Genomic DNA, 16,851 nt, shown 5'->3' on the forward strand with positions numbered 1-16,851 from the left:
TCAACACTGTGCTTTTTTATTCATAATACTTTGTTTGGGCCCAAGGGAAAAAAAAATAAACCAAAACTCAACCCAAACCGAAGAGCTGAGCATCTCACCTAACCCAGCCAGCCCTCCCCACAGAGGTCCCATTTGGTCAGCACAGGCTACTGTGGTGAGACATCCAATGCAGTAGCTGTGTTTAATACCTTAAAATGACATTTGGGACCTTCTCCAGGACCTCTCTGCCCTCCCTCCCTCCCTCTCTCCCTCCCCCCATTATACTGATACGTTTCAGAGCATGCAAAATCCTGATCCTATCCTGCACAGCACACGTGCTCGATAAGACAGTCTTCACGCTCAAGAGCCCAGATACGCCCAGCCCACCTAAACACTAGGTCCCGTGCTCTGAAACCTCCCCTACAAACCCCAGGGTACGTCAGAGGGCAGGGGGGGAGAGAAGGGGCATTATTGCAGACAGCGTCCGTCCTCCAAACCCTGCGCGTGTGCTGCGCGGAGCTGCCCAGCTGTGGGGTTAGGTCTTGCTGGCCGTGTGCTGCTGCAGCGCGGACGTGATGGCTTTACAGTCTGTCACCTCCTCAGGCAGGCAGCCGTCTTGGTCCCGGAGGGTGGGGTCAGCGCCAGACTTCAGCAGCAGCTCCACGATATCGAAAAACTCGCAGGCGGCAGCTGGCGGGAGAGACGGAAGGGTTAGTTCGGGGCTCACCAGGGAAGGGGCTGACGTGACGGAGCAGTGCGGGGCGTCTCCGGATGAGTGCTGCTGCCGGCCACTTCCACATTCCCGTTCCAGAGGCTGGAAGTGCCATTTCAGCGTCTGGCCATGCAGAACAGATCTTTTCTGGGCGCAACGCTTAGTATGCAATGCATTACTTGCGTTCGGATTTAATACTGCGAAGGAAAGGGTAAAAACAGCCTTGAAACTTCCCTCTGTCCTGAGTCCTCCATCTATACTTTGGAGCAACAAGCAGCAGAGAGGCTGGCCGGGCCTGGGGAGCACCCAGCTTCATGGTACAGGGCTGCAGCATCAAGTCACTTAACAGCTCGAGGAGCAAAGACAAATGCAGCTCCTTGCAGGGGAGAAAAGAAATGAAGGGCTACAAGTCCTGAGAAAGTTCCTCCTGCTGCTTGTGTAACAAGAAGGCTGAGGTTGGCCAAAGTGAAGTGGCCACGTGGGCAACTGCACCGCGCTGGGCACGGGCCAGGCGAGAGCAGCCCAGTTTCGGCAGCTGGGTGCCAGGGCACCCCTAAAAGACGTTTTCTGGAGCTGTCTGAAGACGGGTAACAAGGTGGGCACCCACGGGAGTACGTGGGCGTCCACGGACACATTACAACGGCACATCACCCTGATTTCTAACTAAGACCTCCACTAACAACTATTTTTTCAAACTGGAATTACCCTACCGAGATAAAATCAAGTTTGACCTGAGCTCTCCTCTGTCCTGAGGACTTAACAGCCTGGCAATTTCCAAGTCCTTCTCCACACCTAGCCTCAGGTGTTTCCTAAAAAGAAAGGAAACTTATTCAACACTGAAGAGTTGTGCTTGCCCCAGTCCCTGGCTCTTCCCTTAAGCCACCTCTGTAACGCAGACTCCCGGTGAATCCTAAAAATGTCTCAGTCCTGATCTGCCTTACGAGACTTTCAAGACGGCAGCTCCCTGTCTGATTGTTATGTATCGCTTTTAATTATATTTCAGGCACTTTAACAACGTAACCGACTAACTCTTCTTTGCCATTTAATGTAGTAATTAAGAGTATCTTTTACATTACTCTGCAGTTTTCTAGTGACCCAAAGGGACAAGCAGCAAAGTTTAATTAAAATAAATTCAACATGTGATTGGAGCTTGTATCGAAACAGATTAAAAAAAAAGGGGGGGGGGGAAGCAAAGGGATTGATGACGAAGCAGGTGGCAGCAGGGACGTGGGAGGAGGCCTGGGGAGAGCGAGCGCCCGGGCGGCTGAGAGGACCCCGAAGAACAGAGACTCCTTGCTGTGCCCACGCTGTTACCCCTGATCTGCCAAGGCCAGAACGAGAGCGGTCGTGCTCTGCCCCAAACCGCGCCGCCGCCGAGCGCTCAGCTCCTGCAGGACGAGGGCGCGCGTGGCTGGAGGGGGTGGTGGCGGCACCGGCAGCGGGCACCGGCCCGTCTCTGCGGCGCAGGCAGGGTCCCCGGGGACGAGCACAGCTGCGGGATTTATGGCGCCCTGGGAACCTCTATTTGTCAAGGGCCAGAGCGGCAGCCCTGACACTGGCACGGGTGAAGATGAATTTTCATTCAGCGCAGTTCGCCTTCCGACTCCATTAATCCTCAGGGTTCGGATGATGAATTTCTTTCTTCTTTTTTTTTTTTTTTATTTATTTTCACGCCAGCGTCCCCTCCCACTGCCCTGCCACAGCGCAGAAGGAGCTGAACAGATGGTGCTTTGCAAGGAAGACAGAGCGCCCATGAGGATACAGAGCCTGCCCACCCCGCGGCCACGTGGCCGCGAGCGCTAGGAGAAGCCTTGATTTCCTCTGGGAGACGCGGAGGCAATGATTTTAGTATTCCCCGTGGGTGGGTGGATGGATGGATGGAGAGGAGCTGAAGACTAACAGGCCATTTAGCAGGGAGACCATGCTCATACCAATCAACGCGGCCCCAGTCGCCGCATTTAACCACAGGGCCCAGCGCCCAGGAGACAGCCGGTTGCATGGCGGATCTCCAAGGCAAAGGGTGCCTCCGGATATCGTAATGGGAAGCCCGGCTGGGAAGGCCAGGCTGGAGTATTGGCCTCCACTTAACCTACGATTAAACCCAGGGTCAGCGCCAATCGCAATGAGACAGAATTTATAACCCGTCGCAGGATGCAGTTTGACACCGGCTGTAATCAGGAGAGCTGTCACCACAAGGACAGCTGTCAGGCCAAACTTGCTCATAAAAAGGGATGGATAAACCCTAAAAGCAGTCACTGTCTTACTGTCCTTGCTTATGGGATTTAACCCTTTCCTGAAAAATCTCTGCCAACAGGGGAGGCCTTGTAAACGCAATATTCTGCTCAACACCAGAAGAGATGTTTTTCACATGAGCTCTTGTGTACCTCCGCTGCAATTAATGACTTGGTTATGAAGAGCTTACAGAGATCATATCGGGGGGATTTTCAGTGAATTCCACTTCCAGGCCAACAACTGCTTGAATCAAAACAATTCACCAAGTTAACAAGCTATGTGCATGATCTGGGTGACTTATTACCAGATTTTCTAACTAAGGAAATGAGGAAGGAAATCTTCAGCGGACTGGGTTCAATGCTGGTCACCAGGGACAGCAGGACACCCGCAGACAGATCAGGCCTGGGCACTAGGGACCCAGACAGGTTTCCGCATAGACTGCTTACAGGGAGGTGAGATGGGGTAATACTCAAGAGGATAAAATTTTTTTAACACTCAAAACATTCTGGGGAAAAAAGGTGGAAAACTCTGATTATTTAAACATCTTAGCTGGCGTGGTGGGTCAGAGAAACCGTTTTTTGACACCATCTTAATCGTTTCAGTTATGTTTGTTTGTTTGTGTTACTCAACTAGCTTCAACTACCAGCCAAGGGGATCCACCTGTAAAGGAAATAATTCACAGCAAGGTAATGCATCCACCCTCTTTTTTAGGGTATTTGACTTGCTTGAAGCAGGTGCTCTTGGATAAATTATACCCCTGCCAGGCTTCTGCACAACGTAGCATAAATCACCATGTACGCCCAGGTAGATGGATGTCAGTGCCAGAGTTAGGGAGCAGGGGAGGGTATCTCTCCCGAAAAAGGAAAACTCCAAATTTGGAATGAGTTGGGCAGAGAGAGAGTACAACATGGTAGCCAAACACCGTTGTTCCTCGGACGCTGTCTGCAGCACTCAGCAGCAGATTTTCTACTTCAGTCACAATGATAAGAATTAGGAAAACCAGAAGGAAAGCATCCTACGGGAAAGACCACGTGGGGAAAAATCATACATTACTGTAACTACATTCTCGTTCAGGAACCCTGGAATTTCATAGTTTAGGTCCAGATCCAAATGTTGTATCTCGGACTGATGGTCTACAAAGTAAATTTGCCGTCCTGCTAATGTCTTTGTGGCGAGACCATGGACAGAGGAAGAGATGCAAACACTTCAAGAGTGACAAGTACGTTCTTAATTACACAGTGACAGGCACTGAGAGAGTATAAAATGATGACTGGATCTGTCTTAATTTTGGAAAAAAATATGATATAGATTAAATCAATATTCTTTTTTCTATTCCCTGCACATCAGCACTGCATGTGTCATTTTAGTCTCTCTACTTTTCTCATTTGGAGATAGAACAATCTTTCAATTAAAAAGATTACTATAAAACCGCACATCTAATTAGCATGTAATTGTAGGAGTGACACAAACTGTAACTTCACCTCACAGAACATACTCTGCTTGCTTCGGTAGTAGAGAATCTGCTGCTGTATCATCAGCTGGGGTCAGACCAGTCTGCAACTGGGACATCTGGAACTTCAGGCCATATCGCTCCTCCCCTTCCCCTTGCTGATGTAACTTGTTAGGGCTGGCACAGATCTTCATCTCCATGGGGCTATGCCACGCTAGGATTTGCTGGTGGAGGTAGCCAGCTGGTTAATCAAACCCAACTCCCTTGCTAACGTTTCTGCTGAAATTTGCTTTCTGCACGTAGGATCATTTACTCAAGCTGGAAATCCATCTTGTTAAGAGGCAACAACCAAGCTGAAAGGCAGCTTACCATAATGGAGTGCAGTCTGGCCTTCCCCGTCCTGAAAAACAGAGATAGACTTGATTTTAGAGGTATAGGCGAGGTCATGGGGATACAAGCAAATTCCAGTTTTAAGTAAATAAGGTGAATCACGGCAATATTTTAATCAACTAGATAAACAGCCCAGGACACCCAGCTACCTAGCAGCCAGGCTTTGAATCATCACCTATCCTCCATCCCTATTGATGGATAATCAATATCTATCCACGCATAAAAATACGTGGATCACGTCATGACACGAGTATAATTCAGTTCATAGCGTTATCGCTTCCAGCCCATAAAAAGGAACGATTTCAATCCTGCAGCCTGACTTTGGGACCCTCACTAATCCTGATGCTTTGGTGCACCTCTGAAAATGCCCAGTGAGAGCTCCTTTGCAAGCACAGCCTCAGCCAGCTATTCAAGCCGGCTATTACAGTCCAAGCTATAAAGCACCCAGACGCTGGTACATCTCTGCACCCTGTGATCTCTGCAGCAAGGGAGCACACGGGGACAAGAAACACTTTCTGTGAATAAGACTTAGGTCCCTGCGCTTCAGAAAGGGCTGTACGAAGCCAGATCCAAACTCAAACTAGGTGACGTGCTTTGAAACACCTGCAGCGCAAGGGCAAAAGCAAACATCACTGTTTGAAGATGTCAGCACAAAAGTCCCTCCACCAGCTAACCTGTATATCATTACATCAGTTGTAATGGTTTCTGTCCTACCCTGCTCTTTCCCAAGCCGCCCGTTTGGGAAGCGCGTCCCGGTCTCACAACCAACAAGCACCGGCAGCGCTGGCAGAAGCGCGCGCTCTGCCGGTGAACAGTTCGGGCTTGCATGGCATGTCCTAACAGGGCAAAACCAGGCGTTTCTCAGTGCAGGAGCCTCATCCTGCCACAAGAACAGGCGAAATAACAGAAAGAATTACTAGTCCCTTTGCTTTCACTACCAAACCAGGATTAGCTGCTAATTCAGTTCCCTGCTCCTTTAATTTATTTGCAGCTGCTTATGTAAACTCAGTTTTTAATTAGCATCATGATTAGGATTAAGATGTAAATGCTACGGCCTACCATGGATTCTGGAGCCGGCAGAAGGGAAAAGGAACAGGAAAACAGGTGGAAATCACACACACTGCTGTTTGGAGGTTTCTGGTTTCCAAGTTCATTATTCTGTCTGATACTAACCATACGCAGCTGAGAAACTAGCAGTGACTGTGTTTTAGGATGACAGACCCCAGGCTTTGCTCTCGTACTAGCAGGACAACCGCACCGCACTACAGGAGCAGTAGCGACGAAAGGAGCAGCGCCAGAGACAAGCCAGATGTAAAAGGCATTTGCTGCCGAAACATCTGTTTCCCTTCTTTTCTGCACAAAAGGTGGCAGGTCAGATTTTTCTTCCAACATGCCGCTGTGAAGTCGCTTACGTACCACTCGCGGTACGCGCGGCGACGTGTGAGACTGCACTTCAGGCCAAGCGGTACCTGCCGCCCCGATTCCGGCATGGCCTTCACCTTCCCCTGAGACGCCGCAGGGAATGCAAACTTCTGGGGAGAGGAGGCAAACGGGTGGGTGTCTTGAGACGATACCACAAACAAAACAAGCGAAGGAATCAAGGACGACATTCATTGATTATTCCGCACTAATAAGGTAACTGATGTGATTCAGAGGCACAGAGTGGTGCTTAAGCACAGGCCTGCCGGAGGAGTGACAGGGACTGCACTGACTTCAGCAAAACAGGGAGCAGGGCTGGAGAAGAGGAGGTGGGAGCAGTGCGAATGAATTATTGCAAAGGCAGGCTTTAAAATACGCCGGTTGTGCGCCTGCTGGGGGATGGGGAGCGAGTTCCGCCCTGCGTTACCGCTTTCAAAATTGCAGCCAACAAAACACGGAGGTGAACTGCATTGGAGACTCGCAAGCGGACGCGGGCAGCCGGACAGAATCCCCTTTCTATGGGAAAGCCTAGCCTCCAAACTCCCTACCGAAGACAGAGCGCCGATCCAGAAACGCCACAGGCATTTGTTCCTCTTCCAAAGGTCTGCGTAAAACACTGCTGCTTCAGCAGACCTACAATCAGGCTGGGGGCTAATGAGCCTTTTTATTTCACCGAGATGTACTTGCTGGCATTTATTAGTCTAAGAACAGAGCGCGAGTCCCAGCATACAAAACGCATCTCTCTCATTCCAGCGCCGTTTTAAAACAGAACGATTAATCCAATGCTATGCAAACATTTTTGTACGCTTTATTTAGCCTGTGGCTTTTTTTCCCTTCGAGCCTGACCGCTGGCCAAACGCTGTTTGTTACACTTTTCAGACGCTATGCGATTTGCTTGTGTTTTCGCTGTGACAATTTTTAATCCAGGTAAATGGAAAAAGCTCTAGAGTGGTCACTCGCTAAGGGCCTTGAAATGCCCTCCTGAGGCTGCTGAGCTCAATCCCTCTTTAATTTGGCTTTTTGGAGTACCACGGCTAATGGGAGCCCTACGTGTCCAGCTGCTCCGCGCTGCCGAGACACAGAGCTTGGCTCCACAAACGGCAATGCCACACAAAATGTTCGCACCTGAGAACTAATCAAAGGTGGGCCGTGAACACAAGTACCGCAGCTCTCACTGCTGCGGAAGTTACGTGCTATGAATATCACCTCCTCGGCTCTGGAAACGTTTGTTGTTTTACAAGGCAACAAGAAGGGCAGAAATGTTCTCAAGATGATTTCTGGATGGTCTTGATGCAAAGGATTGTAGGAGTCAACTCCTGTACGGCCAGGTATAAAAACCCGCTGGAGAACTGGCTGGCAGCAGGTGGGACCTCCCTCCCCTCCAGGTGCGTGAGGGGCCAGCGTGCCCCTTAGGCCGGGTCGGCGCTTCTGTCTTCTCCACCTGCGCACCCTACACAGGGCCCAGAGAAAGACGGCCCTTCTCCCGGCACGTGCCTGTGATGGCCCAAACAACCGCACAGGGCTAGCTGGCTGCGACGACCCGCCGGGCAAGAGGGGCTCTGCAGCAGCGCCGGTGTCCCCCCGCAGCGCCCCGGCCCACGGGACCGCCCCGTCTCGGCCAGGAGGTGGGCGTCCTGAGCACCTCTTCTGCAGCCAAAAGGCACGCAGAAATGCCGTGATCAAATGAAGCACGTTACTTAGCTCGTTTGCAGCCGGGAGCAGTTAATTCTTCTCCAGTGAAACCCATCAGGATTGCTGTTGCTCTATTTCACATACAGCAACCAAGTCGGAGGGACGTGTCTGCCACGACCGTTTATTTCTTCTCTCTCCAATTCAGCTTTCAGGTTACTGAAATGTAATTCATACAGAGCTGCGACTGCAACGAAACCCGCGGCCTGCCGATACACGCTGAAAGCAATCGTTTGCCAGGTGCGTGACATAAAAACCCGCGCGCTTTAATCAGTTACTTCCAAACTGTGCCTATGGAAAGCTGGGCAATCCCGGGCATGGCACCAGCGGCTTCATTTCTGCGTCTTAAGGCATGTCAGAGCCACGTTATTTTCCTAACGGGAGCGTCTCGTGACAGCAGCGTGGCGTGCGGAGCGCGGCGGGAGCTGGCGCTGGCGAGCGCAGGAGAGGGCAGGGCGCTGCCCGGGAGGGCCCCCGCGGGGCCGCGATGCCGCCGAGACCTCCCGCCCCGTGTTGGCAAGGCTAAAAAGGAGGAAATCAGTGCGCTGATTACGTGAGGTTAAACACGAACGCGGGGAGCGGGGGGGAAGGGTAAGCCCGACGCAGTGACGGTTGGTGTTTCTGCAAAGCTTGGCGTTCGGTCCTCAAGGCGCTGCGCTGGTGGGTTCGTGTCCCGCAGTCCTTCCAACAACACCCCCGTCTGCGAGAAGCAGCAGGAAGGAGCTCGTGGAAACGGGCACCAGTTGAGGCGAAGAGGAAAAGAGCAGAAAGGAAGAAATGAATTAAAGACCAGCCCACGTTGAAAGGTGAGAGCGCCTCGGCGCCGCACGCACAAGTTACGGGCGAACAGCAGAGCCTGCGGCTTCACAGCCGTACGCTGCCACTGGCCACGGCGGGGCGAGAGCTACAGAGACCAGAGCCGTTCGTCTTAGGGGAACGACATCATACCACAGCAACGAACCACGTCGCCCACGCGGCGGAACCAGCGAAGCCTCACAAAACCACAACACAGTTACGACTAGCTTTAAAATATTAAAGTTAGCGGCAGCATGGATGAATAAAATCTGGGCACTGCCTCTCCACGAAGCAAATACTACAGCCTTCTCTCCAAGCCCCCAGTACGCACCGATCGCCACAGCTGCTAGCTGGGAAGTGAGGCAAAACGGACTGAAGCCAGGCACGCTCCGTCGCCAAGCGTGCTCCTGCCTTTCCTCCCAGCCCAGGAGAGCGAGCCCTTGGGTTGCGAGAGGTGATCAGTGCCCTGCGGGAACCGTGCTCCAGATCTCGCCCAGGAGGCAGCTGGAGGCTGCCCCTGAGGAGAGAGAAGCCACGAAAAGGTGCCAGTGGTATCACGGCGCTGGTAAAACACGGGGAGCGCTGAACATGTGTCCGGACACAAACGACAAGACTCCCGTCCAGAAAATCTTGAGCAACGTTTGAACTTCAACTGCAAACGCCACTGGTTTTTGGGTGCGCGGCCACAATGTCAGTAAGAGCGTACTAACTTGTAAATAACTGGGTCAGCAACATAGCTTTCTGATATGAAGGCACACAATGAGCATGTAGAAACAAGAATATCTGTTATTTTCCAACAGCTTCCTCTCTGGGAGCTGTTGCACTACACCCTGCCAACAGTACTGAGTGGCGCAAATACTTCAAAAACAAAAACAAGTGTCTATGCATGTCCACCAAAATCATCAAAACAAGGATGCCACAAAATTACCAGCACCTCCTACGTCCATTACTCTGCAACAGATGCCACGCAATGAAAATCCACCTACCAGGGTAACTTATTGGATAACCGGATTGCGTTGTGCTCCTGAGAAATTCAAGCAAGAGAAATGAGAGAAGATGGACCGAGCGCAGATGGACCAACTGTCTTATCCGTTAAGTGGTACTATGGCTTCTGTGCATCAATTTGTTCTCATAAGTGATAGGATTATATGGGTGTTTCCACCCCATGCTCGCTCCTTGGGAGTTTTGGTACCCTGCTTAGCCTAAAAGGAAGTTGCCGAACGTGCTGAGGGAGGCCTCAGAGGCCTCATCTCTGTGGTCACAGATCCCCCGAGTTTGCTCACACGTCCCTCAATCACTTCTCCAAGTGCAGACGCCACGAGGGCGGTAAGCACTCGTATAACATAGTGGCTAAATGATAAACACTTATACTAACCTTTCCCTTTTGAGTGACAGCACTGGCACTCTCTTTTCCAAGGTATTACTTCTCCCAGATCACCTCTTTTTCTGTTCTTTCGGGGGAAGCCACAAGGCGCGTGCTTGTTCCAATTTATAGATCCCAAATGTTGGCAGGGATTGCATGAGATAAGACCGATGAGGTGATAAGAGTGTTTAACGGCGCTGGGCAGCATGGATGGGCCGGAGTGAAGATAAATATTTACACTACGTCTTTAGCGGGTGAGTGAATAAAAAGGGCTGGAATAATACGGAATCTGAACAAGCTCTGGTGCTCAGGAGCTGTGAATATAAATCTCCGCAGCCACACGACACAGACTCACTCAAGCCAAGGAGATGAAAAATAGCAAGAAAATACTTCCCTCTACTTTTAGAAATGGTTTTATTTCTCATTTATTTCCCCTTTAGGCTTCAACTTCCCAACAATTTACTTTAACCTCATCATCTTCTTCTTCTCTCTCTGAAATTTTATCCCCAAGATGACTGAGGGTGAGGCTACAGCTACAAGCATAGCAGAATTTCTACGCTAATACCTGCCAATAGATAAAACCGGGCAACGCGGACCGACACAACCACTCTGAACACCACCGGACAACTCTTCGGATGGCCTCAACACAGCCGATGTGTTTTCATGCCTCTTTTGCACACAGCAGCCTGGCTTTGGACACCTGCCACTAACACACGCAGAACGAACACTTGTCCAGCCAAAGCAGACAGATGAGCCAATCATTATGTGTGCAAACGCTGGCACATAAAAGCAACAGCTTACTTCGCAATTTGATACTGTTCTTTTAAAATGCCTGTTTTACCCGTGTGTACCCACCTGCATGTATACTTCGGCCTTCAATAGCCTCCTGACTCTTAAAGCACTACCAACGACAGCACAGTTTTAGAATCAACACCACCGCACAGCTTTATGCAAGAACATCTAGACTCCCAAACGGCTCTGACCCTAAGAAAATGACAGAGAACTTCACATTTTCTCTGCATTTTTCAGCTTTCGATTTAGCTAAAGCAAAATATTCTTGGGACTGCTCAGCTTCACCTGCTGTTTCAGGCTCAGTGTCCCAGACCAGAATAATGAGCTAGCCGGTGTTTGTGAAGTGCTCATAACAGCGTGAGCTGTTTGCGTGAGGGCTAGGCTGCTGCGTGGTACCAGGACGTGCGTCCTCTGGGCCCGCTCGAAGGCAACTTGGGTGTTTGCGAGGTCCCACATTGTGAGACAAAGGACACAGAGCCACCTCCGGCAGAATCAAACCCACAGCTCTCAATCCATGCACAACTCACCAGCAATGGAGATTACAAATAGCACAGGTTAACAAGCGCAGGGCTTGGACATGCCGCAAGTTTGGTTCCCCAGTTAAATCTTCCACCTACTTCGCAGTTGGGGAGGCTTGGCAGGGACGCCTCTCTTTGCCCGGGACTGAGCTGTCCCTCTCCAAGAGCTCTCCCCTCAGCCCCCTTCCTCCCGTTCAGATCTTTTGAAGGCAGCAATATTTCCTTCACTGTGCTGGGCAGGAAGCCTTACGCATGGAAGGTGCTAGGCAGATCTGTATCACCACCTCTCGGGCCTTTTCCCTCCCTGGGTATCACGGGACCTATCTTCTAAGTGCCTCGCAGATAAATTAGACCTGCACAGGGAAGCAATTATTACATTTCTAATGGTATGGACCCTTACAGCACAATCTGCTACTGAAAGGCAAAGAAAATTGCATTAGCTTTTGTTTGACTCAAAATTATGATCAAGGGAACAGGGATGTTGAAACCCTTTAAAGTCAAGCCTCTGCACTGGGGTTCTTTCTACCTGGGGAGCGCCCTCTTCATACGCTTTGCTTGAGCGCGCGCTCCTGGTTCATTCAGGTGCTCTAAATTGAAGGATTCTTCCACTTTCAAGGCTGCTGTTAAAACTAGATACAAGAAGGCTCAGAGAGAATATGATCACTCACTTCCTCGGGAAGCCTGCCTCCGCTAATGCAGCCAAACTCGGCTGGCCTGAAGAGTTCAGAGTGCCCGGGTTAGGCTAATCCCTCATCGCCCTAGTTTCCAACTCGTAGTGTCCCTAAATTTCCAAGTGCAATTTCAACGGGATTTATCACATCTACTTTCATCATCCTGCAGCGCTTCTGGCACAGCTGAAGAGTCTCGCTATTCCACTGCAGAAATGGCCATGTTTAATTGCAGAATGAACTGGTTTCTGAATGTATACAGCAGCTCATACAGCAGCTCGGAAACTTTCAGGGATGTTTTCCCACTGCGCATTTTCACCCCAATTTGTGCTCAGCCCTCCGAACATAACTGTGTATTTGTATTTACGTATTTGTACATTGCTCGAAAGAACGTTTTCTACTGTCCGTTACTTCCAGCATCGGGCTTCTTTCTAGTTGTCAAACAAGCATGTCAGTGCAATATAAAGGCTGCCTAGAAGAGCTGTGCTTCCTCAGCCCATTCAAAGAACAGGGATCAAAAATGTGTTTGAGAAGTGCTGGAGCCTAGGACTATAACAAATATCACGAGGCTGCAGCCGAGCCAAGCTGCAGCTAAACTACGTAAGCACAATCACGGGCTGCGAACAGGACAGCCGAAAGCTGCTCCCTCTTCTTTGAAATCAAACACGAATACGGAGAAGACGCTGAAATGTCAGTTCTCAGGGTGCTTCCCTGCCCCCTCGCCGTGTAAAAGTTAGCAGCTTCCTCCTCTGCTCTCGGGCTGCTTTATCACTTTAGCATGGATAAGGCAGATACCTGGTTATTTAAGGGGCAGGATAAATGGGCTGAGACAGCTTTCCCATCCCCAATTCACTAGGGAACGCTTGGAAATTCCACCTGACACGGGGACAGCGTTGTGCTCTTAAACAATCTCCCGGCTGATCCGATTGTTCCCCAGTGGGGAGCAGGCTGCAGCTCGCTCAAGAGTCATTGATTGGATTAACAGCCTAATTCCCAACAGATGAATAGAATACTGATGTCTTGTCAGCCCACATCATAGAAGGAAAACACAATCTGCTTCTACAGCCCCGAAGCTTAACCCTTCCTCTCCCCAGCGGCACAGGGTCTGGTGGCTTCAGCCCAGGATCCTGCCCATCTGAATGATAAAAGATATTAACCTTTGGGACAGTTTGCTTCATCATCTACATGCCACGGGACCGTACCTTATCTTCCGTAAGGTTGCTTTGTAAGAAGCTTTTTTTTCTTCCTTTCTAGACAGAAGCCACGGAAGAGATTTATACAGGGACCTTAATTGTTTTCTGTTTTACCACCTGCTGTTAAAGGAAATACTACGTGTTTCGCAGTAAGTGGTTGAAAATTCATTAGCTGAACAATACTTATTCTGAAATATACAGATACCGAACGTTTCTGGAGTATATCATTCGATTAGGATGACAGCATCTGCCCGGTGAGGAACATCAAACTGTGATGCGGGAGAGGCGTCCCTGTAATTCTGGCTTCCTCCAACTGCTCTTGGCAAGCGTTGGGGCAGGGGAAAAAAGCTGGACACATCATTTGCTCTCCGAGAGCTTCTGTTCACCACCTCCTAATGGAGATACTAATGTTTTCTTACCTCATAGAAAGGCTGTGATAAGAAATTAATTGCTATTGGTCAAATGTTCACTACTACAGAAGTAGGACCATGTGCATATTAAAGAGCTTCTCCAGGAACCAAATTTATTTATGGACTCCTCAGCACTCTCCGTATTTATTTCTTGCTCCAGGGACCAGAATAAATAAAAACCATCTGATTTTAAGAAATGTATTCCAAAAGACCTATTTTTTTCTCAAATCATCAGGGTCTACAACGTTTTCCTATTTCTTTTTAACAGCCACCTTTTACGTTTGCATTTACAAATCAGGCAGATACACACATTTCAATGTTTTAAGCTTCAGCAGCGATCCTAGAACATACAGCAGCACAGCTACAGCACTCGTGCCAAGACTGTGACCCATTGTAAGAGGTGGCCTCTAGAATGTCTTTGATCCAACAGCCTCAGTGGGAATGGCTTACCAACTCTTAAATGCGTTTTCTACCTCTCCAAGGGATGATATGTATCACCATAACGCTCTGTGAAACACAAGTAAGATATTTCCAGTTTCATTTGGATTTTACAGCTCACGTGCAGAGTGGATACGTTCCCTCTCTTACTCCTTACCTCTGAAAAATTAAGTAGCCAGACACTACCTAACATGACAAATAGAAGGGAAAGAACGAAAAGACGGTGGCGCACACCCTTCCTTTTTCCTTTGAACAGTACCTGCTGGCAAAGGAAGTTTTCCAGACTTCATCACTTCACAACATTAATATACATATAAAAGATCTGCTATGGGATTGAACGAAAAACACAGGCCTCTCCTCTTCTGGTTGCCAATACATCAAATCTAAGGAGAGCCCTACGTTTACCGTCCCCTCTTCAGAGAGAGGCAAGGTGCTCCAGTACAAAATACAGGCAAGGGGGAAGGCAAGAGCATGCATTAATGAAAGAGCTGCCTTAACCAAAACAATTAGTGAAAGACACTGCATCAAATCAAACAATTCAATTAACGCAGTGTTAGTGCTATTATTTTAAAGTCATTCCAATTATTAGCTCCTTTTATAATTTGAAACCATAATGTTGCATTTTCCTCCCAGATGTGAAGTACGCCAGAATGGCAATAAATAAATAAGTCCAATGACCCCTCTCCAGTCCAGCCCCTGTCCTGTAATACGGTTGCGTTGTATATTCATGAATCCAGGTTAAGGATGGGGACTGGGGCAGTTGTGCCCTGGAACTAGCAGACTGCAGGTTTTATAAATACATACAGAAATAATTAAAATCTAAGGGGTTTAGAAGGGTTAATCTCCTTTAAATAATCTCTGCCACAAAGCCTGTAAAGTCACTGCTGGCACACTGCCCACCTGGGACCGGCTGTCGGATATCAGGGCAGCACGTGTGGACGGGAGCACCGAGATTAAGCGGGAGCGCGGCGGTGCCGGCCCATCAGGCAGCGCTGCTCCTTGCATATGGCTCCCTCAGCCACTGCCGAGGGGCTGCAAACGCGGCGAGCAGGATCGGACCCAGTGCCAGCCAACAGGTCAACATGCCACATGCTCTACCTGATTCAAGCGAAAGAAGGAAGCTTGACCAGGCTGCTAAATTTAGCAGCGTGGAAGGGAGGCATCAAGAGCTGAGAGCGTTGCTGCCACCGTCCAGTTTGCTCCAGCCTTTCCTGACTTCAAAGCAAAGGCTGGCTTATCTTTAAAAGACTTTGAAGCGATTCAGGACTTTGTAAATAACCTCTTTTTCTACAAAGGAGTGAACCCACAACCCTGGAAGGCGAAGGAGAGGCTGCACTTTTAATTGTCAACTATAATGGAACCAGAATCACCACTTTGCATTTCAGCATGCCCTCTTAGGTTACAGTGTCATTTTAAAGATGACTGAGTGGCCATTAGAGACAAAGAAATAAAAAAGGAAGCACAGAAACCACCACTATGGGCTAAAGCAGTGCCACGTGGAAATGCAGGAGTTTGCTGTGAATGCAGATTCTGTGATCTGAGCTGACTTGGGCAAAGGCAGGATGAGCTGAAATGCCGCAAGTGTGCCAGAGCCTTGCAAAAACAGCTGCAGAACTGGCAGGGAGCATTTCTGGCACTTTGGCACAGTCCCCCAAACCGCAGACACTTCTGCGATGCCTGCACAGTCCAGAAAGACCTGCAGAACATGCATTCCTTAAGCCACCCTACGCCACAAACTGCACAACAGCCACGATAAATTTTAGCATCTGCAGTCAGCACCAAAAGCTGTGATGAGCAATCACGTGGTAACGTGCTCCAAGAGGACTACAGGTACTGCTAATGTCCTAGAGATCCCTTAGTTTCTTTTTAAGTTCATGAAGATAAAGAATTGTGCAGACTCCCTTTTGGTCTCATAAGCATTCCTCAGCTGGGTGTGCAAAATCAAAACTCTCCATGTCTAGAAGGTCTGAACTCTCCTCTGGTTTTGCATTGTAAAAACTCATTACAGGAGGTCTAGATGTTATTAAGATAAGTTTTGGGGAAGCCTGGGCCCATGGGAGAGCTGAATTACAGTGGTCCACAGCCCGCAGACTGAAAGTAACCTTTTGCTGCTCCTTTCAGAACAAGCATAGCATCAAGGCCCTTGTTCAGGCATCTCAACGCATGCCTGTTCCTTAAGCGCAGTGACTTCTCTTTGTGGCTAGTCTGGTATCAAAGGAGGACATTTGCACATTCCCAGTTGTCTGACCAAGGGTGAAGGCATCAGGACCTAGATGCTACCTGAAGCGGACCATTGCCAGAGAGTTGCAGAGAAACTGCAAATGCTGAGATAAGAAGCTCCCCTCTCATCCCCGCAGAGGGCTGCTGGTTTTGTGACATCTAACAGCCTTTTAGCAGCCTCTGTGGACAGTATTAGTAGCTAAGCTACCATTTGTTATTTTATAGGGCCGCCCGTGCATGAAGCTGATCTTTCATTTTATCACCCACCACCGAGTACAACTTCATGTTAGACTCTGAAAATTCGCCTCTCGGTCTGTGATCGTTGGGAACTCTTCCCAGGAGAAGAAGGAGAAAGAGGTGGGAGCAGAAAGGTTTATTGGTACTGCCTGTTTGGCAGTTAGGTTTCCAACCGGCTATTAAATAAAGTCCCAGTACCAAAGAAGAAAGAGAAGAGAAACATCTCGAGAAAACTGCCTGAGGATATCACACCGTCTCAGTAACAGGAACTTCTCAGTGGAACCACAGTGCTATTAAAACGTAGCTGAACTAAATACATGAAGTCTGGTTTGTCATCACTTATTTG

At 49.2% G+C, this 16,851-nt stretch overlaps 1 protein-coding gene across 1 annotated transcript in view; it reads right to left on the reverse strand.

The window, feature by feature from the left end:
• The window catches only part of ACBD6 (acyl-CoA binding domain containing 6), a 93,341-nt gene continuing 76,490 nt past the window's right edge, over positions 1–16,851 (reverse strand). The window contains exons 7-8 of the mRNA XM_068951812.1: positions 4,743–4,773; positions 1–669 (exon numbers count right to left, since the gene is read on the reverse strand). Of these exons, the coding sequence (XP_068807913.1) occupies positions 515–669; positions 4,743–4,773 (186 nt within the window). The 3' untranslated portion in view covers positions 1–514. The remainder of the gene's footprint in view (positions 670–4,742; positions 4,774–16,851) is intronic.

The sequence above is a fragment of the Struthio camelus genome, chromosome 8, assembly GCF_040807025.1.
Source record: "Struthio camelus isolate bStrCam1 chromosome 8, bStrCam1.hap1, whole genome shotgun sequence".
Taxonomy (NCBI): domain Eukaryota; kingdom Metazoa; phylum Chordata; class Aves; order Struthioniformes; family Struthionidae; genus Struthio; species Struthio camelus.